Source organism: Nothobranchius furzeri, chromosome 2 (genome assembly GCF_043380555.1).
Source record: "Nothobranchius furzeri strain GRZ-AD chromosome 2, NfurGRZ-RIMD1, whole genome shotgun sequence".
NCBI lineage: Eukaryota > Metazoa > Chordata > Actinopteri > Cyprinodontiformes > Nothobranchiidae > Nothobranchius > Nothobranchius furzeri.
This window is the reverse complement of record NC_091742.1, coordinates 89204425-89231164: the sequence shown is the minus strand read 5'-3', so window position 1 is coordinate 89231164 and position 26740 is coordinate 89204425. Positions and strand designations below refer to the sequence as shown.

The 26740-nt window shown below is 44.3% G+C and overlaps 1 protein-coding gene across 1 annotated transcript; it reads left to right on the top strand.

The window, feature by feature from the left end:
• The first annotated feature begins 1480 nt into the window (after positions 1-1480).
• On the top strand, positions 1481-26676 carry rnf150b (ring finger protein 150b). The gene is made up of 6 exons (XM_015946154.3): positions 1481-2350; positions 23164-23414; positions 23558-23712; positions 24087-24183; positions 24260-24521; positions 24797-26676. The coding sequence occupies exons 1-6, from the start codon at positions 1894-1896 to the stop codon at positions 24913-24915; spliced, it is 1341 nt and encodes a 446-aa protein (XP_015801640.3). The 5' UTR covers positions 1481-1893; the 3' UTR covers positions 24916-26676.
• Positions 26677-26740: the final 64 nt, after the last annotated feature.

Sequence of the window (26740 nt, the reverse complement as noted above, 5' to 3'; positions counted from 1 at the left end):
GATGCAGAGTGAACAACTGTGCCCCGGACTTTCATCCTCCGAGTCCACAGAGTCATTGTCAGAAGGGGAGCTTTCCCCACTGGAGACTGTTGGTTCCTAAAATAAAATAAATATATAAAAAATAATTAAACAGACTGTTGGTTCCTGCTGGGCTTCTAGCTCATGAAAAAGTTCACAGGCTTGTGATACATTGAGACGTTGTGCCATTTTAGCAGTGGAAAAAAAATGTAGGCTAATGTTAATTTATTAAAGCCAAATCTGAGCCGCAAGCATTTTCAGCAAGGACACTAGTGTAAACGTTTTATTTTTAGTAAACTTACCCAAAAACACACGCAAAAAATAAAAATAATTGCATCAACACAGCCATCCATTGTCTGAACCTGCTTGTCCATAGGGTCGCGGGGGGGCTGGTACCTCTCTCCAGCGGTCAATGGGCAATCAGGCGGGGTACACCCTGGACAGAATGCCAGTCCATCGCAGGGCAACACAGAGACACACAGAACATCAACCATACACACACACACACTCACACCTAAGGACAATTTAGACAGACCCAGGACCTTCTTGCTGCTGTCATGGTCTGTGTCCTGCGTCCCCCTCATGTGTTCTCCAGCCTCCCTCTAAGTTCTCCTTATGTGTCTCCTTGTGCTCCTCATGTGCCTCCTTTTGTTTCCCGTCCCACTCCAGGTTCTCCCCTTAGGTTTCTGTGCCCCTTTAGGTCTCCAACCCCTCCAGGTGTCCCTCTAGGATCCCCTCATGTGTACCCAAACTTCCTGTGCCCCTTTTTGTCCCCAGCTCCCTCCCGGTCTCCCTCAGGTCTCCCCTAGTCACCCCTTTGTAGTTTTTCTATAGGTTCAGCTTTTCATGTTATTAGTCTCCTTGTGTTTCCTTCCCCACTTGTTAATTGGTCTCCCTTACTCCTCAGGTCATTAGCTATTTATTCTTTGTTTCTCCTGTGCCCTTAGTCCTTTAGGTTTATTATTTATTTTCCCTTCCCATTTAGTTAATTGTTTTCACCAGTCTCCCCTCAGTTCTCTCTCACCACGCACCTGCTCCTCGTCTCCCAATCACCCAGTCACTATGTATATAACCCTGTCTTCGTTTCAGTGTTTTGTTGGCCCATTGTCCTCGTCAGCGTTGCTTTGTTCATGTATTTGTGAATAACTTCAATAAATAAATAAAAAACAGTGGCGGAAACTGGTTTCCTTTTAAAATGTGGTGCATTTTTCTCTTCTGCCCTAGATGGCAGTATTGTGTTAAATATATAGTTATCCAGATTTTGACGGAAAATTATCATTGTCTTTCAAAATAAAAGAACTAGCTTTAAAATGACTGTACATTACAGATGTAGAAATAAAATATGGTACACAATAATTAATATTTCTCCTTAATGAGATATTAAGTTATATAAAATTGATGGAAGCAATTTTTTTGAAGCAATAATGCTTTTATTTTTAAATCAATAACCGGAAACGGCCCTTCTTGTTCACAGAGGCTTAACGGTCGGTGAGTCGTGGCCCAGTCAAAACAATACAGCTTAGCTCAACAGCAGCTTCAGCTGTATACAACACAGCAGACGTTAAAATACCGGCTTCACGGTGCTCCGGAGCCTCCTTATTTGTGTATTTTACCGGTGAGATTCGTGCGTTTTACTGCCCGCCGAGTCTGTTCGGGATTTAACCGTGTTCGTTTTGGTCGGGAATGGAGACTGCTAACGGGCTGCTCAGTACCCTGGCATCAGCGGAGGGGAGCGGCTGAAGGGGTCGCAGCAGATTTACAGACGTTAAACCCCCCGACTAAGGAACCTCGGAGCAGTGTGCTGGTTAGCATGGTGGAGTAGAGGTGCGGCGTTTAATTTACCGCCGTCCAACGAGCTCTCCGGGGAGGATCGCCATGGCCCCGGGCTCGCTGGTGGCGGCCTGCCGCAGCCTGGCTCTCTCTACGTGGCTGCTGTCCTTCTGCTTCGTCCACCTGCTGTGCCTGGACTTCACCGTGGCCGAGCGGGAGGAGTGGTACACCGCCTTCGTTAACATCACCTACGTGGACCCGGCCACCTCCGAGCTGCGCACGGAGAAAACCGAGTGCGGACGGTACGGGGAGCACTCCCCAAAGCGGGACGCCAAGGGGGTGGTGGTCCTGCCCACAGCCCCGCTGGACCGCCAGGCCTGCGACCCTCACGGCCGCTTCGCGGTGCCCCAGCAGGCCGGGGCCTGGGTGGCGCTGATCGCCCTGGGGAACTGCACCTTCAAGGACAAGATCCGCCACGCTGCAGCGCACAACGCCTCGGCGGTGGTTATCTTTAACGTGGGCTCTCCTAATGCCAACGACACCATCACGATGCCCCATCAAGGTATGTGGGGGTCATCCTCTCTCTGTCACCGTCCTACACTAACGAATGGACCCATGCCCCCCTGTAGGAACACCAGACCCAAGCGATAGTTTAGTCTTTGTTTTCCTGGTTGTCAGAAGGGGATGCTTAATTTTAAACTGCACGGACAACACGCTCTTCTCTATCTTTCCTTTTTAAATCTGATAGCTCTTTTCTAAGTTTTCATCTGGACGTTGGCTGCTTTCTCATTCAGTTTCACTTCCTTTTCAGAGTAAAGTAAATTTGTGTTGATCAAGTCTCTCCTGGTGGGCATTTGCATCATCAAAGGACCAACAGGGTCATTCTGATTTTATCAGCTGAACACTTGATGCACAGAACAGTGATGCCCCTCAGGTTTCATTAATGGATTTAGGTTTGTTCATTTAGGACTTTGAATCTCTGTGCATCTGCTGAAAATACACATGGCCTGATTTTGTTCATGCTGGCCTTTGGTACTCCCAGTATAAAGTCAGAAACATCAACAGAACCGTGTAAAAACGGAGCAAGGAAGAAAATTTGGTAAACTAAAAAAGCCAGCCATGACTTGGACTGGAGTCATTCAGTGTGTTAACATGCGCATCAAAAGAAGACTCAAGTCATTTTCTTTAAACACATATGAACCTGTTCGTTTGGCTGAAGGCAAACTGGTTCCAGTCAAGCTGAAGCACCCAGGTAAGGCGTAGAAGCCCGACTTCATCTGCATGTAAAAGGCTCAGCCGAGCCAAACCGGATGGACGATCGCGGAGGTGGTCTTCTGAAGTTATCATCACCACAAAGTAACGCTTGTAACACCATCAGACAGCTTTGCTGCAACGTTGTCGTCGTCCATTCCTTCGGCCATTGTGCATATCCTGTTTCGGTTCCCTCTGCTTCACTCCCGGTAGCATTTATTTATATTTGTGTAGCTATAAGCTAACCGGAAGAATGTCAACATAAAAGGGCACGTGTCGCCACCTACTGTACCGGAGTGGAACCAACTTTATTTGAGAGGTCAGTTTTCTAACGTGCATGTAAACTTGGATAAAGACTCACAGCTTTTTACCATAGGATCCACCTGGATCGACTTGGATGTCAGTCAGTGCACATGTAACCGAAATAACATCACCAAAACATCCTGCATTGGTAAAAGCGGAAGTGTTGCTGGTGAAGCAGAATTGGGGGGAGGGGGGGGGGCAGGTTTAAGTAACACTAAATAGTTTTTTAAACTTTAAGATATAATTTTAACATTCAGTGATTGTTGAGTTAGAAACGTGACCAGTCTCGTATTTGACACCACTCTACAGCCCTCTGCTGGTTAGATAACGTAACAGTGTTGTGGAGCGGGTATGTTCTCTAGAGGTGCTCTTTACCTGCATTAGGCAGTCAGCATTTTTAGTTCGCTCATCATCAATAAATAGTACAAGAAGAAGAAAATAATTACCTTTTTTTGTTGGCATCATGGCGGAACCGGGAAGTAAAAGTAAGAGAGTGATGTCTTTGGAGGTGAAGCAAAGAGCTAAAACCAGGGTGAACATTGGTGCGTTAGCGCGTTGTTAGCGCTAGCTATAGCAGGCATCTGCATGGTTGTTCACAACAGTTGTAATTCTACTTTCAACCAGTAGGGTGAGGGAGCAGGGACCTAAACTCTCAATGCTGTAATTTACACCACTTTGTGGCCTATGGAGCACTCTTTTTATGTCACTTATGGGCCATTCCCATCTGTACCGGGTCGGCCCGGGCCGGGTAGCGTAGGTTGTTTACATATCTGGGTGGCCTGGTATTTTTCCGGGCCAACCAAGGCTCATTCTCAGCCCTCTTCTCGAGGGGGTCTGCTTCAGGCCGACCAGGGCCAACACACCCACTGCTGACAGCAAATTCACACCTTCCATTAGAGCAAGCCTCTGATTGGTGGGTAGAATCAGCCCACATGGGCTTAAGACAAGGATGTGTGGAATCAACCGGGCCAGGCTGGGGCCGACTGGGGCTACCCGGCCCGGGCCGACCCGGTACAGATGGGAATGGCCCATTAGCCGCTCTCCCAACAGGTCACACCAACTGCAAAATCCAGTGTATTTTTACAGAATCAAACATCTTTAATGATAGTAATGGCTGTGGACGCCTTTGATGCAGATCAGTGACATCACTCATTGCTCATATGGTTGCGATGCTGACATCATAACAAAGTCCTAAAGGGGAGATTTTGTATGAAGACATCAAGTCATCAGATTTTCCCCTTCCCCTCAGTGACTCGAGGCTTGACTCGGACTGGATCTCATCCCTGGTTAGTCTATAATAGTCAGACACTAGAGCCACAGTTTGACCATCCTGGAACCATTAGTGAGACCAGAACGTTAGTCCTGAGCCGTTGTTCTCAGAACAAGCGGATCTTCTCCTGTAAGAAGCTGAAACATCTGTGTTTGGCTGCAGCAGCTGTAGACCTGACCTAATATGATGCAGAGGAAGCAGACAGCTGACTCGGCAACTCTGAGCCACGTGGACGAGTCGTCCTGTTTCTGTTTCTCCAACGTTTGAGCGATGATTCACTGAGACAGCTGCAAGTTCTGCTGGTGGCTGGTTCATGGTTCCAGCTTTTTAATCTTGTTGACCTAAAAGTTATGGTGGAGTCAAGCAGACCCATCCTTTAGGGGTGGTTGGATTATATTATTCATAAATCTGTGGGGAAAAGGTCTTTAACTTCCTCTGTAGTTAGAAGCCACGTGTCACAATCCTCTGAATCCAGCCTGGAGAGGTTATTTTGTATCTGTGGTTCTGATCTGATGAGAAACTGATCTGAGAACAGAAACCATCTCCAGGCCCAGCCTGGTGGTAGAGCGGTCAAAAGGCTGGTGTGGGATTCCTGCTCCTCTGAGATGTTTGTGGTTGATGCAGCACTGCGTTACGTAATGTTCAAACGGAGCCGACGTCAGAGCCGCCAGGCCTGCTAACAGCTGTTTGTCCAGCAGCTGGAATTCCCTTCAGCGGTCCGAGCAGGACCCCCACTCCCACTCTGAGTTGCAAAAATCCAGGAAATAACTCACAAGAAAGTTGCACTTGTTGACTTTAATCTGGTTTCTCGTGATGTTTCAGGGAATCTGACACGCCATCGCACGTCAGAATGGCTCTCCCAGAGAAACATCTGCAGAGTTTAGACCCTGCTGGAAATAAAGATGTGTGCAGATGTTCTGATGCTTTTATGGGTTTTGTTTGGAGGTTCAACGCGACCTTTGGTCAAGTAGCTCGCGCGCTGTAGTCAAACCATCAGGTTTGTGGTTTTAGTTTGTATTATCGACTGTAGTTCTTAATAGGGATGCACCGATACCACTTTTTTCCAAACCGATACGACACCGATACTTGGATCTGAGTACTCGCCGATACAGATTACCAATACCTAGGGCTGCTCGATTATGGCAAAAATAATAATCATGATTATGGTGACTGAAATTGAGATCACGATTATTTAGGATGATTTTTCTATTTATGTTGATTTTATTTGTTTTTATTCAGTCATAAAATTGCTCAGGGCACAATCGGGACAAAAATAAATAAGAAACAAGATGATCACTAAAATAACTCCTGATTCCCAGTATAAAAAGACCAATATACTTATAGCTCATAGTCTATGACCCAAGGGCTATAGACCTTGGTTTAACTCATTTAAGTCTAACCAGTACAGACCCAAATACCAATATCTTGCAAATACTGACAGCAAGAATTATACAGTGGCATTTATAACAAATAAATGCAAATAAATTGATGTTCACAAAATGTTGCATAACATTTATTGAGTCGTGTCAAGGTGCTGTAGGAGCGTGCACTAGCACCGTGTCCTCAGAGAGGTTAGTTATTATTTATCAGAGTGAGGAACTTATTTCTACCTTATTTATAAACTATTTATTTACAAGTCCATCAGTTAATGTAATAATTGTCCCAACCACAGCTGCACCCCCACCCCCCAACCCGGTCTCACAGCAATCAGGGCAAGCTGCACGTGTGTTTAGCGGCTCAGGAGTCCGCAGGTGCGGTGTGTGTGTCACTCACTCTGGTTACTCCAACAAGGAGCTGGCTCCGAGAGCTGTTTCTTTAGCGACCGACACATCACTACATCATTCCCTTTCCCAATTCCTGAAGAACGGTCCGGAGCGCAGGCGGAGTGTTTAGCTAACCTGCAGGAAACGTCGACGACAGTTATCCAGAAAGTAGCTAAGGGTTACCAGAGATGTTTCTGAGGTGTTTGCTGGGTACTTTTAAGATTTAAAAAGTCAAGAAGGGGGTCTGAGAAGCTGTTAGAAATAGCGTCAAAGTCGCCAAGTTGGCAACGCTGAGGAGCGCTTCATTTGCAACTCAGGGCAGCGCAAGTGGGAGGAGCAAATAATCGGCTTGTTTTGTTTTTTATAATCGTTCAAAACTCAGATCGTAATCGTGATTAAAATTCGATTAATTGAGCAGCCCTACCAATACCGATACTTCTACCACACAAAAAAATGCAATAATTTGGGATACAGATTTTATTTTCTTCTCTGCTTTCAACAGGAAAAGACTGTGAGGTAGATACAAAGTAAAATATATGAATGGAAATCATCACAAAACTAAAATATTAGGTGAACAGAAATGACAAGTTACAGGGAAGCCATTTTCAAGCAACTGCATTGGTATCGGTTAACTTTTACCGATACCGATACTGGTATCGGCACCGATACCAATACCAGTATCGTATCGGTGCATCCCTAGTTCTAAAGTTATTGAAGACTATCAACACGAGCCTGATCTATAACATCTGTAATTTTTAAAGTCACAACACACAGCTGATGTGTTGTTTACATTCCAGGGGACTTGGTTTCCTCGCCCTCTCTGGTGATCTCAGATCCTGCAGGTACATTTGTGAATTAGCATCTACCAGCATGATGCTCAGATGTTCGTGTGTGTGAACAGTCTCTCACCATCTACAGCTGTATAATCATCAGTCAAATGTGTTTTTCACGACTGATTCCCGTTCCAACAATCCCAATAATGTCATGGTTTTTAAGAGGCCGCACTCATCTCACAGAGGAGTTTCAAATGCTCAGTCAAGGTAGAAATGGCAGAATAAGGGCAAAACATACGGGCGGTGAATGATGCATGTAAAAGTGAGTCCTGTGTGATTTTATTTATGAGCTCCACTCTCTGGAGTCCTGGAGTTTGTCCACTTGGTTTTATTTCCAAGAATCAGCACACTACTACTACTACTACTACTACTACTTGGGCAAAAGTATATTTTTAACAACATTTATTGTAATCAACTCCCTTCATTTGCTGCCTGTTAACTCGGAGGTTCATGTTCAGCTGAGAAGGATAGATTTTCCTGGCCAATCTGTGATTTGAAGCGGATTCCTGAAACACCGAGAGAAGAAATTTACTCTACCAGATCAGCTGATCCATGTCAGTCCGAGCACTGGGCCAGACGTCCACAGACAGCTTTACTGATTGTATTATTTCTCTAGATATGTTCATTGCGATTATTTGTAATTTCTGCAAATAAATTTCAAACTGAAAACTTTTAGTTAAGATTGAAAACCAAGCACAACTGAACAAGCAGTGTTTCTCCTACCTAGGCTGAAGTGTGGCGCTGCAACGCGAAACTGATCCCCCCTTCATGGAAGCGAAACATTTAGTGTGCGACACCCTCCCAACCCCACCACAGCTGGAAAAACTTCTCAGGGAAACAAAGGAACATGTTTTAAATTAAAATAACCCAAATTTCCCACAGACACAAAGTATTTCAGAATCAAGCTCTGATTTTCTGACGATGGATTTTATGTGGTGATGCCGAGTAAAGCTGTGGCCCGTACACACACCCAGATACCTCGCAGACCTCCAGCACGAGTCCAATTACACACACAGGGAGAACTGAGTCAGGTGTGCACAAACAGATTCTTCATTAAACTTTATTAATTTACGAAGATCTAAAATATCCCTCTTCCCCCACATAAACCAACATGATAAGAAAAAATAAAAATGAACAAAAGAATTCAAACGGTAACAAAAAGAACAGTTAGGGACTTGTGTTGTCACGGTGTGAAAATTTAACCTCACGGTTATTGTGACCAAAATTATCACGGTATTCGGTATTATCGCGGTATTTTTTAAACGTGTTACATTTTCAGACAACTAAATAAACCCTGTATATCAGGAAAATATTGTCCTCAGTTTGTGTCTAAATTTTGCCTAAAATGTGTTATTTTGTAATTATGTTGTTTATTTGTTTACATTTTTCCCCTTTAGTCTTTAAAATATCAATATTTGCCCATAACTTCTTATTTTTTGTTTGTTTGATGTCATCATTTTAAAAATATTAGATCAGATGATACTCAGTACTCAAGTAGCCTTCTAATCAGATACTTTTTTACCCTTACTTGAGTAATAAACCCTATATCAGGAAAATGTTGTCCTCGGTTTGTGTCCTTCCAGTGAGCTTTGCAGATTTGGGAAAATGTCATCAGGCAGTAATCATTGTTAAATTCATAATTATTCTCGGAGAGAGACCAACTCTTATCTGCCCCTGGGAGTCCCGTAATGCATAGCGTCATTTCAACATGGGGGTGTCCGCGACACGGTTTATATGCAGGTAGCGGCGCTGCGGCTGCTTTATATAGCGACTCGTTGCATTCTCCCTCAACCCAAATCCTCGGATCACGCATTTTAGCTAAAACGCTAACGTTAGCTTGCCTTGCGTTGACTGTAGAGTTGTGGGTGATGGTCATGAGATTTGAAGCGTTGCTGCCTTTCACAGACACTTTTTCTGCACGTGCTGCAAACAGGATAGCCGTCTTTTATCAACTGTCCCTCGGCATTCTTCAAATATCCAAAAGATGCCCGTACTTCCCACTTTGTCTTCTTTGAGGGATAAAAAATGTCCTGAGCGCTGCCGTCTCCTCCTTTGGTCATTATTTCAGCTTTAGCTTCAAGAAAGTTTTGGTTGTAAACAACAAAGTGCGCATGTGCCGCCAGCAACTTCAGCAGATGATACGGTGGCTGGTAAGGGTCACCGCACCTACACCGCAGCCACGGTAATCCACCGAGATAATATATTTTTTTGAAAAACAAGACGGTTATTATTATTGTCAACTTATTTACCGGGGTTTACCTCTACACCGGTTACCGTGACAACCCTATCAGGGACTGAAACTAAGGGGGAAAACCCTTAAAACACCTTAAAAGCCTATGAGGCAGTAACCCGGGGGATTGACTACTGCAGCTGTTTGGATTTACTAGAAATATCACGCCAGCTCGCCCAGTAGTAGTAGTAGTAGTAGTAGTAGTAGTAGTAGTAGAAGAAGTTCCGATTTTTATCGGCTGATTGAACCCACACTCATGCGACACAAACAATTTTCGTGACAAAAGTGAACCTGGTTGAGCAGCGAGGGTGTAGCTGCAACGAAAACAGATGTTAGTTCCTCTATGCACCGACTCTTCAACATACACAAACATCACACAGGGTCCGAAATTAAATTTTTTACTCACCGGCCAAGTTGGCCGGTAGATGATGAAAATCTACCAGCCAAGCACATTTTTTACCGGCCAAAATTCTAAATGATTTAGATCTACCTAAAGCATGTTATTCTATATTATGTTGATTCCAAACAGAGTGACAAAATAATTAAAACATCAATTAATAAGGAAAACAACTCTTTTGTCATTTTTACTATTTATTTATTTTTAGAGATGTTTTTATGAACTCTTTCATTGAAATCTAGTCAGACTCCTTGTTTTCTCTGTCCATGAAGTCTGGCCTCCTGCTTCTGACACCGTCTTTGTGCCAAAGCATTACAGCCTCATTTGGGTCATAGTCCTTGATCTCTGGAGAACACAGCTGCACCATGAGAATATCTGAAAGTGTGTTAGGGCTAGGGTTGTCACGGTAACCGGTGTAGCAGTAAACCCCGGTAAAAAAGTTGACAATAAATAATAACCGTCTTGTTTAAAAAAAAAAAAATAAAAAAAAAAAAATATATATATATATATATATATATATATATTTATCTCGGTGGATTACCGTGGCTGCGGTGTAGGCGCGGTGACCCTTACCAGCCACCGTATCATCTGCTGGAAGTTGCCGGCGGCACATGCGCACTTATTATCCCTCAAAGAAGACAAAGTCGGAAGTACGGGCATCTTTTGGATATTTGAAGAATGCCGAGGGACAGTTGTCTGTGAAAGGCAGCAACGCTACGTGGCCATCATAATGCAGCCATTGTCTCACGACTCCGCCGTCTCCAGTTCGCCACTTTTCACAAAATCTTCTGGTTGCCACTGGTCCTGGTGGTTTTTCTTCCAGTTCGACGAGTTTTCTTTTGGAAGGCTGGCTGACTCCAGTTAAAAACCGCCACATTTCACCGCTAGTTTTAACACGAAGCTAACGGCTGACTTGATAAACTGATTAAATGGGATAGGTGGAAATGACGTTGGATGCGGCGTTCACGTTTCGCGTACGTTTGTGTACGTTGCATGCAGGCGGGCGGGAGGAGTATCAGACATCCGTGGAAGATGACTGATAAACATAACTAATTTGGTGCAAACATTTACTCGCCAGGTGGCAGGTAGAGCTCAAAAATTTACTCGCCAAATGGAGCAATTTACTCGCATTTGGCGAGTGGCGAGTGTTAATTTCGGACCCTGACATCACATGTACTATACTCACAACTGTGGCAAACTCACAACGGCGACAGCAACCCGTCCAGGAATGTCCCATTGGCTTGGCTAACTGTCAGTGGAACTCTCCACACACTCATGTCTCCCGCCCACCCACACACACCACCCTATCGTGAGCGTAATCGCGCTGAAACGACTGACTGGTGTGGCGATGCATTCACTAACCCTCAGAGACGCGACCCTCACTTGGTCATGTGAGTGTTGTCACCTATGAGTTGTACTGAAGGCGGAGGAGGGTGTTACCATGACTTTGCGCTACAGTCTTTCTCCACACTTTACACTCGTCTTTTCTTTTCATCACATCCTTCTTGCTGAATCAACCATGTAGCTAAATAACAGATGAAGCCTCTTTTGGGAACAAACTTCTCGACCAAATCTTGTTGCCCGTGTCGCTCTGCGGGAAACTGCTCGGGCAGCTACGAGCAATCACAAACGGCGAGAAGCCGTGACCCCTGATTAGAGACCGACACTGTTTATGATTATCTGAACATCTCGTTTCTAAAAGCAAGTTAGCAGATATTTTTACAGTTTGAGCGCAGGAATGTTGATTAAATCGTCCATCTTTCCTCCCCCGTGAGTCACATGAGGACTGATATGTGGTGATTAAATTGTTACATAAGACTGTGTTATTTATCCCTGTGACTCCCACTCGATGATTCCCTCAGATACAACAACTCTCCCTCTCGTTTAGGAATTCCTCTGAAAGAAAAACTGCTTCAGTCACTTATTTGGTATCAGTAGTGATGAGTTTGGTCTCTGAAGTGGGTTTTAGGCGGTTTCTGTGGTACAAAAAAAAACCCATTTGCTGCTTTATTTAGAATGTTTTAAAGCTTCAGCTCCTAAAGAAATGAGACCCAAGTAAGGAGAAGTTGGAGTCAGACTTCAGAGAATGGGGGGGCATGGGGCCAGGCTGCGGCCGGCGAATCCCTCGTCTAGTCGGGGCCGTTTGTCGTTAATCCACCTTAAAACAGACAGTGTGGGATCGGCTGCTTTATCGTTCCCCAGTTTATCCTGCAGATTAGTTTGGAGTTGCTGATCCCAACATGTCAGGCTTCTCTCCGCTGAACTGGAGTAATGACATAACACACCAAATATGGGCGCGTTTTCCCTCAGGGAGGAAGTGATGGTTTGAAACATCAGTGTTCGGTGGTCCTGACAGCCACGGTTGGCTCCGCAGAGGTCAGGGTTGTCATATTTGGATTCATCTAGAGGAGAATTGATGGATCAGAGTAAAAAAAGGAGGACCTTTCATGTGTTTTATTGATTAAACTGTTGGATGTTCTGATTTATGGAACCGTACCAGACTCGATAGTTCCTCCATCCTGAAGAGAAAATGCTTTTAAAAATGTGAAGAAAGATAAATCAGCAGAAAGATCTCTTTTTATTTCTGCAGCCTCCCACTCAGACCCGGATCAGGTTTAAATTAAGGTTTGTGCTGAAGTTTGCTTTTACATAACCACAGCGACACGCCAGCATGAGAGCCATATTGATCCCAGGGTGATATTTTTAGGGTCAACACTGATCGACATTGTTGTTAGTGGGTCAGCGTGAGTTCAGCGTTGGCCTCGAGGGATTTCTAACCGGCTGTTCTCTGCCAGCAGAACAAATAAAGTCTCTTCTGAGAAAAACGAGCAGAAGATGCATCTCAGCGTCCTCAATATTTAAATGCCAGAAACACGAAACCTGAAAACCAGAACGATGTCTACACAACCAATGAAACATGATTCAGCAGTTATTGTTATTCAAAAGCGACTTCCTGGTACACTAATAGAAGAAATAGAAATACTAACTATTTTATAAATAGGCAACAATTTCCTTTGCTACTGGCTCTTGATTCATGCTGCACCCTCTGTAGTTCTCATCCTGACCAGTAGGTTAGCAAGAATTACGCAAAAAAATGTTGTGAGCAGGAAGTCCATTCTTTATACCACAGCAGAACTACAAAAGTACTTTTAAACATTCTTTAAACGTTTATGCAACAGCCGCGTACACAAGGACGGGGTTAGATGGGAACAATTTATCATTGTTATGCAGAAATGCTATAAATGGTTTAAAAAAATCCTTTTAATGTGGGGCGACTTGTATAATTAACAAAACTAGATTATGTTCAGAAATGTAGTGCATTCAATGTTTTTAGCTATATTTTAGCATTCAGTTAGACCAGGGGTCGGCAACCCGTGGCCCTGGAGCAGCATGCGGCTCTTCCATCCATCTGATGCGGCTCTCTGTGCTTGTAAAATAATGAATGGATATTTAAAGGGACTTTACGGAGTTTTGAATTTTTATGCTCGCGATTGCCCCCTCAGGCCAAAAGCGGAATGGCAGCTTCAATAGTAGGCTTGTGCACGAGGCGCGCATGCTGTACGTGCACACTCCTTAACGAAAATAACAGCTTAGACAGTCCCTTGTGTGTGTGTGTGTGTGTGTGTGTGTGTGTGGCCTGGAGGACAGGAGAACACGCAGCTAATTAATTAAATAATTAGGTTCTGTACCTTTCTCTTCAGCACAGCTGACAAAGGTTTATGATAGGTCAGTCCTCCTGCATGCTCAGATCATTCCCCTCCCTTGCTTGAAAAATTGTTCCAAAATGAAAGTTGAACCCACATCTTTTTTACCTGTGAATTCAATGCCGATCGGCGAGTCTCAAATGAAAATTTGGGCATCTTACTGTAAAAAAATATACCATTAATTAAAAAAATTAACTCTGAATAAACTATGTTCACATCTAGAATCAAACCCAGGGCTTCTGCACGGGAGTCCAACGTTTTACTAGGTGAGCTAAAGCTCCTGTATCTGTAACATTTATATCCTTAATGACAGCTGAAACAACGTTCAAAGAACGGTTCGAAGCGAAAATGGCTATTTTTTTGCTAATTTGCAGGAAATATCTAGAAGAAAGTTCTACACAATTTCTTTACATGTTTTGGCTGTCAAACTTCCATAATGCCCCTTTAAATAAAATGCTTGGTCCAACCCGGTCTGACTGTGAGACCGGGTTGACGGGTCACGCTTGTGCGTAATCATAGGCGCTTTCTGAGCTGAATAGTATGTGAGATTCTGGGACTCTCCTCAGACAGGCTCCTGGATGTGTCGCCACATTGGAGACAGGAACGAGCACTATTCAGCCAAAGTTTCATAATCAGGGAACATTTTCTAAGTGACAAGTCTCTCTGAGAGACCGGGTTTGGAAAACACTCGCTTCAGTGGGAGGAAGCTTCCCGCATGCGCTCTGGTTCTGCAACGCGCTCCAAGCCCCTCTCCACATCTTCAGCTCGCTGTGCACCGTACGTACGCGCTGACAGGGAGCTGCGCTGAGCAGTGTCCAGCTCAGATGTTCAGATGGGAATCTTTTCTTGAGTGATTTAGCTACATCTGCGATGTGCGTAACGAATAAAATGTCAGTTCGTCTGCATGCGTTGGGGTAATACTTTCTATTCTTTCTCCGTCAAAATAAACGGTCAAATACGGGAACTGTCCAGTCAACACAAGCCCTGCTTTTAACTGTTCTGTTTTCTTGTGAAAATTGTTGCAAAGAGATATAATTAAACTTGATTACCACCAGAGCCAGGCGCACTGTGCCATTATCTCCGTCACTGTAAATGAGGGAAAAACAAATTGATCAGATCCTTTTCTGACCTTCCCCACCTACAAAGTTTAATTACAACAATCAAACGTGACAGAGCCTGGATTTGTATTCTGAACAGTCTAAACATGTTTTAAAAAGAAACGTATGACAAAAGTGGCACCTGCTCAGTAAAACCACCAACAGGGTGAAAAATATCAAACTATTGTAGGCAGAGACGGGCTACAACTTCTGGATACACTTTATATAAATCATTTTATTGATAATCTTCTTATGAAAGATTACTTTGACGTACACGAGCGACCGGTACTGGCTGCTGTCACCTGTTGTGATTGTTTAAAGCAGGTCTCTGCTGTGGCTCCCAGTGTTTTCTTTACTGTGGGAAGCAGGTACTAATGGCTCTTTGAGGGGAAAAGGTTGCCGACCCCCGAGTTAGACAGAAAACATCTAGATATTGGCAACAATAAAACTAATATCAGCCTATCTCAACAAAAACCTACAAATTTCTGATACAAACTTAGCAAAACTTGTATAATTTATTATTTTGCTTTATTTGATCCAGTTTAGGGTTGTCACGGTAACCGGTGTAGCGGTAAACCCCGGTAGAAAAAGTAGACAATAATAATCACCGTGAGATTAAATTTTCACACCGTGACAACCTAATCCAGTTACATATCTTCAAGAATATTGATATGAGAATTTATTAGGACCAAGTAGTTAGCCATGAGGTGCACCATAACTGAACTGATGATGAAGAGTTATATTACGACATAGCAATTCCTGACGCACGCACACGCACACACACACACACACACACACACACACACACACACACACACACACACACACACACACACACACACACACACACACACACACACACACACACACACACACACACACACACACACACACAATAGATGTGGCTGGGATTGCAGACTTGTTGCTTCCCTGTCTTTAGTTCTCCATCAAGTTGTAAATGTTTGTCCACTAACCTGTGTTTGGATCAGGGTCAAGCGTTTACAGACGTGGGAGGCAGCATTCCTTCTGTTTGTTTCTAATCAGCCGTTTGTTGTTAAAGCATCCACCAGTGAGCCGACATGTTTTAAACTTGTCCAGACTTGGCGACACACTCCCAGCTGCTTCTCTCTGATTATTGCTTTGTACTCAGAGCTTGCAGATCAACTTGTTAAATACTAAACTGTTACTTTTGCAGCTGCAGCCAGTCCCAGTTTGGAGCATGAATCTTCTTTTGGGATATTTTTCTCAATCTTTGGGGTTACACGAGGGTGTGCTTGCACAGTCAGGCCTTGGTCACAAGGAAAACCTGAGTTCTGAATGGAAAACAGTCGGGCTGTGGCACACAGAGACATCCAGGACAGCCTGCTGTGTTCAGCAGCAACGACCTTGATCTGTTTTCAGTCTGAAAATGTGCCCATGCATTGTGGATTTTAATAATTTATCTCAACAATCTGGCTCTGTTACCTTGTTTTCAGACATGCAGTTGTTAAACCTATCCTGAAAAAAACTAGTTTGGACTCATCTCAGCCTAAAAATTACAGAACTATTTCTAAATGACCCTTTATCTCTAAAATATTAGAAAAGGTTGTTGCAGATCAACTGATTACTTTTCTGGAACTACACAACAGTTTTGACAAATTCCAATCTGGTTTTCGTAAAAAGCATTCAACAGAAACGGCGTTGCTTAAGTTTCCAGTGACATCATGATGGCTGCAGACAATCAAGTTTATTTAGCACTTTCCACAACCATGGAAGGTGACCAAAGCGCTTTACAGGACATAACAATAACAGATATTACATAAAATCAGCGCAAGTCAACACTCATAAAACAATAACAAACAGTTAAATACAACGTATAACTAAGCTAAAGAAGCCGTCTTCTGCTGCAGCTCAAAAGATGAAATGGAGCTCTGATGGTTCAGGAACTTAGATTTAAAAACGTTCCTGAAGACGGTAGCAAGGCCACCACCTCTGCCAGAAAGCCTGAGAGAACTGAAGAAGGAGCATTCTGGGGGGAGTAGGTTGGTAAAAACTGTTTTCTCCTGGCTTAATCCATGTCTCAGTCAGCAGGAGAAAATCCAACGTGCAGGATGTAAAAATCTCACTAAGAATGAAACTTTTATTTTGAAGGGAACAGATGTTCACCAGAAAAAAGTGTACGAGACTTGGTTCGGGCTGATGCCGATCCTGGGAAATCCGGCGCAGATTTCCCGGCATGCACCCTCCCATTTGCCGCTTCACTAATTTCTGGTGGGGTGGTGGAAGCGTCTGATTGGGGGAAACAAGCCGGAGCCATCTGTAGCAAGTGCCTGGAGATCTCTGGAGCTGTTCAGTTAGCAGGACCAGTGCGGTTGACAGGTCTTTGGCCCAGTCTCAGAGAGCGGCGGCAAAAAGACGACCAGTAGGATGGAATTGTTCTTGCAATAATAGTATCGCTAGTGGTTGTTTCCTCCTGGTGGCACCGAGTATTTAGCTGGTACAGCTCGAGCTGCGGTAAGTGTGGACCAGAAGCCATCCCATATAGCTGTTTTTATCACTTAAGAAATATCTCCAAACTGTGAAGGTTGGTGTCAAAACATGAACTTGAAATGGTCATCCATGCATTTATCTCCTCCTCCCGTCTAGATTACTGTAACACACTCTTCACACAACTAAAAAAGCCCTTGACCGTCTTCAGTCGGTCCAGAACTCTGCAGCGAGGCTCCTAACTGGAGCAAACAGAAGAGCACACGTCACTCTTATTCTAATGTCTCTGCACTGGTTACCCGTTATCTTTAGAGTTTAGAATCCTGACTAACGTTCAATGCTCTACATGGTCAAGCTCCTCTCTATGTTACTGAACTGTTAAAGCCTTATGCTCCAACCCGAGCCCTCCGTTTTTTGAGCTACGTTACCGACTCGCCATGTTTTCTTTCTCCGATGACGAATGCTGATCTGGACGGCCACTACTGCGCATTTGCCTCGGAGCTAAAGCGGCGGCTGAGCAGAAAGGCAGGAAACAACCACTGAATGTGCCGCAGCAAGCGAGATTTAAAAAACGTTTACAAAATAAGCAACTATTTTATTTGTGGACGTCGTCGTGACGAGTCGACTAATCATGGCAGCCCTATATAAAAGTCGAGGTGACCACTCCTTCCAGGCTGTTGCACCCCAGCTTTATCTTCCTTTATTCTTATGTATTAATAACAGTGTTGGGAGTAACGGCGTTTAAGTATAACGGTGTTCTTTTTTAGGTAACGGAATAATCTAATTAATGACTTTTACCACTGTTGCAACGCCGTTACCGTTACTGGAGACGGAAGGTTGTGCGTTACTATGTGCTTGTCGAACGTTGAGCAACAGTGTGAGACTTTCTGACCGCCACACTTCAGCTGCAGCCAGGTAGAGAGAGGTGTCGGTAACGCACTTACAAACACGATGATGATTGGCCGGGTGGGCGGAGACCCTCAGTGTTCTCACTGTCTCAGTCGCTGCCTGCTGTAGACCCCACAGAGCAGTGATGGGAATAACACAGTTTAAAATAACCGCGTTACTAAAAAAAAAATATTTTTTCAGTAACAATCAATCTAAATAATTACCGTCTTCTTTTATCAAAAGAAAATGCGTGCGTTAAGCAGCGCGGTGTGTTGAAGCTGTCATCAGCTGATCAGGAGCTAAAGAGGCAGATGTTTTCATCCACGCGCATCAAGAACGAAGAAGACGTGATGAATAGTCTACGGCTGCAGGTGTGGATCTGCAGCCGTGCCCTTCTTAGCGTGACAGCGGGATGTCCTGAAGGTCCGCTCACCTGTTCACCGCTCAGACGTCCTGATCTTCTACCTTCCTAGGTCATCCAGCTGTAACCTGTTTCTGATCATGTCTTTAGCCCCGCTGTAACACTGATGCATCAGTCTCAGACGTCATGGAGCTCAGGTGTTATTAGAACTACCTGTGTGTGTTCACCACCCAGCTTCAGCTCTTCTGTGGTTGGGTCTGACCCATGTTAGTAAATGTAAGTCCTCCATCAGGCTTGTGCCTCTTCTAGTGTCATTTTAAATGATTGTATTTAGTTATTTAACCGTTACTAGATTAGCAGCAACAGAAATGCTGCTAAAACACACAATTATGTGAAGCTGGAAAAATTAAAATACTGTGCAAAAATACTTTTATTTCAGTAATTTAACTAGACTGAGAGACCATTTACAGGCTCAGGTACCTTTACAGGTGTTTCTATTCGCAATTATGCATTTGAGCTGTTTGGGGTCTTGTTAAATATCACACAGTGACCTTTAAATAGTCTAGATGAGTGTAATGTTCCTGTTAGTAGTTCCTCCTGTTAAGTGATAATTTATTTAAATTATTCAGGTTTATAAAAAACTTTTGGACATTTTATTATGTTCCAGACACTAGTCATTTATATTTCACTATTGTAGTCATTTATAGTAAATTAAGCAAGTTTAATTAAGAGGGGAACCCATTTTTCTTGCATTCTTTAATGAAAAAAGTAACTAAGTAGTTATTTTTCTTGGTAATTACCAGTAGTTACTTTTATTATCTCGTAACTCAGTTAGTAACTGAGTTACTTTTTTGACAAAGTAATCAGTAACTATAAGTAATTACTTTTTTAAAGTAACGCTCCCAACACTGTTAATAACTCATTCACTGCCACTGACGAGAAAAGTCATCATTTTAAACCCAACCGTTACACTGTCAATGACGGCTAAATTCCTCATTTGCATTGTTTGACTGTGTGGGCGTCGGAACGAGCCCCCGCACTGTGTGAACAAACATCCCAGCTCTAAAGCCGATCTGCATCACATGATCAGGAGGCAGACATCCATGTGTTAGGAGATCGTTTTGGACCACTCCTGTAAAAAAAAGTGAGGTGTGAACCGGAAAAGCTTCTGCCAATCACAATTCCACAACGGATTATGAAAGAACGGATAACGCTCGAAACACGCAGATTCCTCCTGATGTAAGAGGTGAGTTTCCTCTTTGTTTTGGTAGTTTTGGCGTCGACATCATCATGGAGTGCAACGTTCTGTGACTCTTAAAAAAACAGTAAAAACGCTGAAAACCGCTGGCAGCGAACGAGTTAACAGTTTGGACGCTTTTAAAAAACAGCTTTTACATAAATCTTTAGTTTTCCTATTTATAACTCAAAAGAGTTATTATCTATCATTTGTTTTATGGTATTTTATCATTTAATGACTTGATTTTTAATCATTATGATTCTATGACGTTACTTGTTTTGTTTTGAGCTATGTGAAGCACTTTGTGATGTTCTGTCTGCGACGAGTGCTTATAAATAAAGTTTAGTTACTGAAAACAAGCAGATATGGAGGGTCGATGATCTGGTTTGGCTCCAGGAAGCAGGAATTTTTAACCCTGACCTTTCTGTTTCAGCTTTGTTTCCTCTTTTTCTGTTCATTTTTCCCTCAATACTCATCAGTTTGATTGATACGCGTGCACCGATCTTTAGGGTCGATACCGAACCTCAGCTAGGGCTGGACGATCCGGCAAACGTGTGCCAGCATTTGTTACAGTTGTTTTTTGTTTAACTAATGTGTTTCTGAAAACACAGTCACACTACCTCTTCACGTTAAAACAGCCCTGAGGAAATGGAGTCGCCATGGCTAATAATTAGCTTCTTTATGCTAACGCGGTAGTAACATCTTGCTACAGTTAATCTCTTGTGTAAGTCACCAACTCAGGCTAAAGTTAAACTCATCACAACTCAGACTCGTCTTCGTTTTTATGCAAACACACTCAAGTGATCAGGCTCAGAGTGTGTCACGTCTAAAACGGTCCAGGCTGAAACGTTCTCTCCCCTCAGAATGTGGTGGTTCTGCCATCTCTGCTTTGGCAGGTAGTCAGCACATTCAAACCCGTTGTGATTCTATACACACCCCCCCCCCACACACACACACCCACACCCACACACACACACACACACACACTGTTCGACCATAAAAAGAAAGTTTCGGTTCACTAAATTGTGGATGCTTTGGGCTTTTCTGGTCCTTCTTGTTCTCTTATTCCACATCTAGGCTGTCAGTCTTTATCTAAACTCATGTTTTCTATTTAAACATGAAAGTCCAATTAAAGCATGATCACAAAAACCATAGAAATACTTCAATGTCAACAAAATAAATGAGAAAATAAACACTTTGCTATAATTCTGATTTCTTTCTTGGGATTTTTAATATTTATAAATTTGACCTCTTAAATCTATTATTACTACACACAAGTTTATTATAGATGGTAATATAAATGGGTACGGTGAGTGTATAGTACCCTCCTGCCTAAACCAGGTGGTACTCCTGTATTTATGATATAATGGTGTTCCATATTCAGGCGTGTTGTTCTCTGAGAGGATCTGCAGTAAAAGCCTGCTGCAGGATTACAGAAATCCCGTGAACAGTCCTCGGAGAGGCTCTTGCATAATCTCATGCTCGGGCCGCTCCACGCCTCGCCCACCGCATCGGCTCATAAAGGGTATTTTTAGAGCGGTGGTCGTCATGGTGATGTGGGGATGCATCAGGCCCAGGCTGTTATTGGATCAGTAAATTGGCCGTCGTGTTTCGGATGAACCAAGTCTGAGAAAATGATGATGAAGTGGAAACGGTTTTCGTCTGATCCATTTGTCACAATGTCGCACCAGCAGTCAGAACATCCCATAAGGAGCAGCCAAGATTCAGATTGTCATGATAAAACCTGTGGCATCCTTCCCTTTGTAGTCAGCACATCTGAATAGGTGACATTTCCAGGTAAAAGCAGCCCAGATGTTTGCTGTTAGACATGTTCCTGTTGTAGCGTGATGACTTGTCCATTTCTGACCTAAAAGGCCCTGTGCTGTTTTGCTCTGCTCAAAGCAAAACCAGAAGTCTCTGACACAAACCTAATCTGCATGAGATAGTGCTCAAGGTCTCATGCTCTGCTCCTAAACTGTTTCCTTTCCAGCTCAAGAGAAGAATGAAGACAAAGGACTCTTTCTTTTAATAAATCAGAAGAACTCTATTTTTAATAAGCTAATTAAACAAAGTGTTAGTCCAATAATAAAATGTGAAACAATCTGTGAAATGACAGTGTTTATGATTAGTAAGTTATAATAAGTAATACAACTTCTAATGTTTCCACTAGAGACTGATCATACGTAATGTTAAGAATCACATGACACATTTCCTTTTTCTGATCCAATCAGAGCCTTCCAGATCTGACGCGAGGCGTGTTTTGGTGGTGCTTGGTAAACCCCCTCTTGGTGTCCCTTTTTGATTCGACCGTAAATCAAATGATCCAAATTATAAAACTATGCCCACGTCATCTTAAACTCGAGTTCAGAGCGTTCTAGAGAAGTTGTCGGAGTGACCAATCCGTAACTTTCCTCTTCAGCCGAAAGAACCTAACGACAAGCTGGATAAAATCTGTTGCTGTTCCACCTGCTGCAACGGTTCCTTTCAGAATAAAAGCTGAACCATCACGACCCCTTTTTGGGTCTCGCTAGATGCCAATAAAACTGTTGTGACCCGGAAGTATCTCAAGACTGGTCTGGTCGGCAACCGCTGCTTTTCCTACCGGCTTCGGTTCCAGAGGAGGTCAAGCTGGACCTCGACATTCCTGATCTAACGGGGACTTCCGAAAGGATACGTAGGACGGCAGAATAGTGTCTCAGTGTGTGTTATAAATCTCCAAACCAAAAGCTTAGAGCGAATTATCATCTTCACTCCCATCAGAACTAATCGTTTCTCCGGATTTGCTGGTTCTGAACAACATTCCACACTACACCATTCTCCGTCTCCCTTCACCTTATTTACACCATACATTTAGTGTTTAAAGTTAGTCTAGTTTTAATTTGTTTAGTAATAAATCTTTAAACTTTTAAAACTTGACTCTCTTTCTGTTGTCTCTGAGTTAATACGAAGTGGTTACATAATCCCTGCAATAAAAAGTTCCAATCTTCTGGTTTAAATTATCCAAAGATCCATAAAGTTGATTTCATATTTGCTATGGAATCTCACATTTTATGGTTCATTAAATAATACGTAAATTTAATCGTTACTCTATGGAAGGAGCTGGACCTGGACCAGGTTTCCTGTGTCAGACAGAAGAGAGCAAACTTCTGGTGACGTGGTACAAATGCTCAAATGTCTTCTGAAACCTTCGTTCTGGGTTTCTCCTCCAGTCACAAAACTGATAGATTCAAGATGGCGGATATCAATCTAGCTGCTTTCAGAGTCGGTTCCTGCTTTGAGAACCAGGTTCTCCTATCAGAACCAGTGTCCTATCTCACTCTAAACACACTTCCTGTTGTGGTCTAAAGACGTTCTCCAACAATGCCCATAGTGCTCGTTACTGGTTAGAGACAGAACTTTGACCTTTAGTAGAACCGGTTAGTACTGCAAACAGGAAGTACTGCGGCTTGTTTCTGTTGTCAACACGGGTTTAAATAAAGCTTTACTTGGTGAATCTGAACGTCTGATGGGATCGGTCTGGTAAAACCCACACACGCCTTTTTAGTAGAACTCACAGCGAGTCTTCTCACCTTCAGGAACAGGTGATGTGGTCGCCATCATGATTCCTGAGCCAAAAGGTCTTGAGGTCGTCTCCCTGCTGGAGCGCAACATCACAGTCACCATGACGATCACCATCGGGACGAGGAACCTGCAGAAGTACGTGAGCAGGACGTCGGTGGTGTTCGTGTCCATCTCCTTCATCGTGTTGATGATCATCTCCCTCGCCTGGCTCGTCTTCTACTACATCCAGAGGTTCCGATACGCCAACGCGCGGGACCGCAACCAGGTACGGGGGGGGGGGGGGGGGCCTGCTTATTTAAAACAGTCTGGCAGCCATGATGTTTGAGACGTAACTTTAATAGTTACATCTAGAAACACGCTAGAATGTTCTCTCATTTAGAGAAAACCTGTCCTCGTGTTTGTCTCCAGCGTCGTCTTGGCGACGCGGCGAAGAAGGCCATCAGCAAACTTCAACTTCGCACCATCAGGAAGGGCGACCAGGAGACCGAGGTCGACTTCGACAACTGCGCCGTCTGCATCGAAGGCTACAAGCCCAACGACGTCGTCCGCATCCTGCCCTGCAGGTAACCTCACCGTGACCTCTGAACTCAGAGCAGAGCGGCGGGTACGTTTGGAACAGGAAGTCCCGAGGGCGCCTGCTCAGACGTGATCTAGGAGTTTCTCTGACAGGAAGTTCAGTCTGAGTTAGATCTACTTAAATAATATTCTTTTTATGACTTTAGACGTTTGTTTTTACTAAAAACTCTTAAGTAAGAACTTTTCTTTAATCTGTGAAATTAGATCAGACCAAAGTTTCTTAGCGAAGAGCTGTGATCATTTCTGATGTAGTGCGTCTCGGGCGATTAAATCCGACCTTTAACCTGTAATTCCCATAATTCCGCTCCTCCTGCTGGGCTCTCACTCATCCCAGATTAAACGGGTGTTTTCACCGTTGCAGGCATCTGTTCCATAAGAGCTGTGTGGACCCGTGGCTGCTGGACCACCGGACCTGTCCCATGTGTAAGATGAACATCCTGAAGGCCCTGGGCGTGGCGGTGAGTCCAGCTGTTTGACTTGTAAACATCTGGGCGTGGGCGGCTGTGAGGCTGAATCTTTCCCTTTTGGTTCCAGCTGAACGCTGACTGCCTGGACGAGCTCCCCCTGGACTACGACCTGGCTCTGGGTGGCGTAGGTGGGGTCGGGATGGGCGGAGTCGGGGCCCTGGCCCTAGAGGCGGTGGTGTCCGGAGCGTCGAGCGACGGGGCGCTGAGTGAGGGCGGATCCTTGGTTGTTCTGGATCCTGGCGTTCGACGGCTGGGACTCCCACAGGACTACCAGGACCCCGACACGCTACGGGACAGCCCAGTGACTGCCACCACCGACACACAAATGGGTGAGACACACACACACACAGGTGGTGTTGTACTGCCCCCTGGTGTTGGTTTTCAGGATTAAAACCAGAATAAATCCATTTTTTCCAGAAGAGTTTTTATTTATTGGTTTTATTCAGATGTAAAATGAGTTGTTTATATTGTAGAAACTGTAATTTTTTTTATTTACTTTACTTTTAAGAATATTTTGTCTCTAACATTTTTCTGTTTAAACGTTTGAATAATAGATTTTTTTTTAGTTCCAGGTTTTACTTAATCCTGGTTCTTTACCCTCCAGGTGAGCTGCAGCCGATGCCCAGCAGCTCCTCTGTGGCGTCGCTGGTCATCGCCGTGGAAACGGGTCTGTTGGACGAGGAGGGGTCCATGGAGCAGCCTCGGATGGGGATGAAGTCCTGAGAGCAGCCCAACAGAACCAAACCAGAACCAGGCCAAAGCTCAGACTGGGACCAGAGAGAGACTGGACCGGGGCCCGGTTCTGTCAGAACCAGAACCGGGTCCAGAGTTTAGGACTCAGAGGACTGGTCTGGTTCCTGTTCCTAGAATCCGTTCAGAGCCAACTCTGGACTTTTCTGGTGCAATTGTTCTGGTCTTACTCTCCAGGTCTAGACTTGGACTCACCCGAGCCTGCCGTGGTTGTCTCGGTTCTGTTCTGACTTTGACCCCCCCACCCCCCCACCCCCCCCTGGCTCGCTGGGTGACAGAACCAGACCTTCATTACAAAAGGTCCTTGTGGTTGGACTCTGGAGGTTCTGCACCCTGAACCATCCGTACTCTTTCTCCTTGTTCTGGTTTGTGTCGGGTTCTTTTCTCTGATGACTCTTATTTTGGTAAACAAAATACTTTTATTTTGAAAGGAGCGGTGGTTCCTCTGCCGGTGTGGGGGGGGGGAGCTACCTGAGTGGAGGAGGAAGCCCTACAGTATTAGGAAATGCTGACGCAGCAAAAGTCCATCCCGGTTTCCTCCTGTGAAGCTCAGTTGGAACCCAGCATGGATCTGGTTGTCCGGCGTCTTCAGGAGAACATCAGGACTTCCTGCTGCAGAACTCAGTGTCTCTGTCATGTCTGGTCCGTTCTCTCGCTCCGACACCTGGGAGGAACTCTGGGAAGGTGCTTTTGGACCACAGGAAGGTCCTCCTGATCACACACACACACACACACACACACACACACACACACACACACACACACACACACACACACACACACACACATCCATAAATAACCAGATCTAAAAACACCTGGATGAGCTGATCAGCTGATTCAGGTTCTGTGAACGAAGGTTTTCTTCTTGATGTTGGACCTCCAGGACTCCTGCAGCACGGATGCCTGGATCTTGTCCAGAACCCTGGAAGGACTTTACAGCAATGTGTAGTATTTATTCTGATGTGAGAGCTTCACCAGTGTGAGCTAGTTTACAGATCGCCCCCGTTCCACTACTGAAGGTGTGGATCACTGTGAGACTGACCAGGGATCAGGTCAGAGCTGCGTTGTTTGTTCCTAGACCGGGATGCCAGAGGCCGCCAGGCGGGAGCGGTTAGCGAGTTAGCTCACTCACACGTGTTAATGAAGCTCCGAGGATCAGAGACCAGCGTGTTCCTCTGGGAACTCGTCTGAACCTTCATGTTGGTCTGAAAGCACCTGCAGTGCTACCCTGCTGTAGTCTCCTGGTCCAACCCCCGCACTCCGCTAGCGCCCCTAAACACGTTTAACTCCGACAATCCGTGGTGAGTTCTGTTTTTGCGTTGTGTGTTTGACATCACAAGTCGTGGATCCGTTCCTAGCCTGCAACCCGGGTCTGCTAGAGGTGTCCTGAGAGAAGAAGACTGTCGTCTATTTTGATACCAGAGGAGAAGTTTATTTTTGTAATCCAGACTCCGACCCCCTGACCTGGAACTTTCAGAGTTCTGTTGAACGTCCGTTTGGATGTGAGAGAAGCCAGCTCCAGTAAATAAACCGGGTCGATCCCAGCTCCAGTGTTTGTTCCTAGTCCCACCAGTGATCCTGTTTCCTGTCAGAGCCGAGTTCCTGTTGTAAAGTCGTTTTCCTCCAGGTTTAATGTCCACTAGTTAATTTATACTCTGGTGTTACACAGAGGCTGGTTTGTTCATTTACAGTGATGTTTTCATTAAAGTCACCTGCTTTGTGTTGTGAGCTTTATTTTGAAGGTATTTTATTCCAACTTCCTGTATCTAACCGATCCCCCCCGGTTGGAGGGGTCGAT

What these genes read in the sequence shown, in the direction of transcription:
- rnf150b (XM_015946154.3), top strand. Translation starts at nt 1,894, where the DNA reads ATGGCCCCGGGCTCGCTGGTGGCGGCCTGCCGCAGCCTGGCTCTCTCT. An exon ending in TGAAGGCCCTGGGCGTGGCG is followed by an intron (nt 24,184 to 24,259) that starts GTGAGTCCAGCT and finishes TTTTGGTTCCAG; the next exon opens with CTGAACGCTGACTGCCTGGA. An exon ending in CACCACCGACACACAAATGG is followed by an intron (nt 24,522 to 24,796) that starts GTGAGACACACA and finishes TTTACCCTCCAG; the next exon opens with GTGAGCTGCAGCCGATGCCC.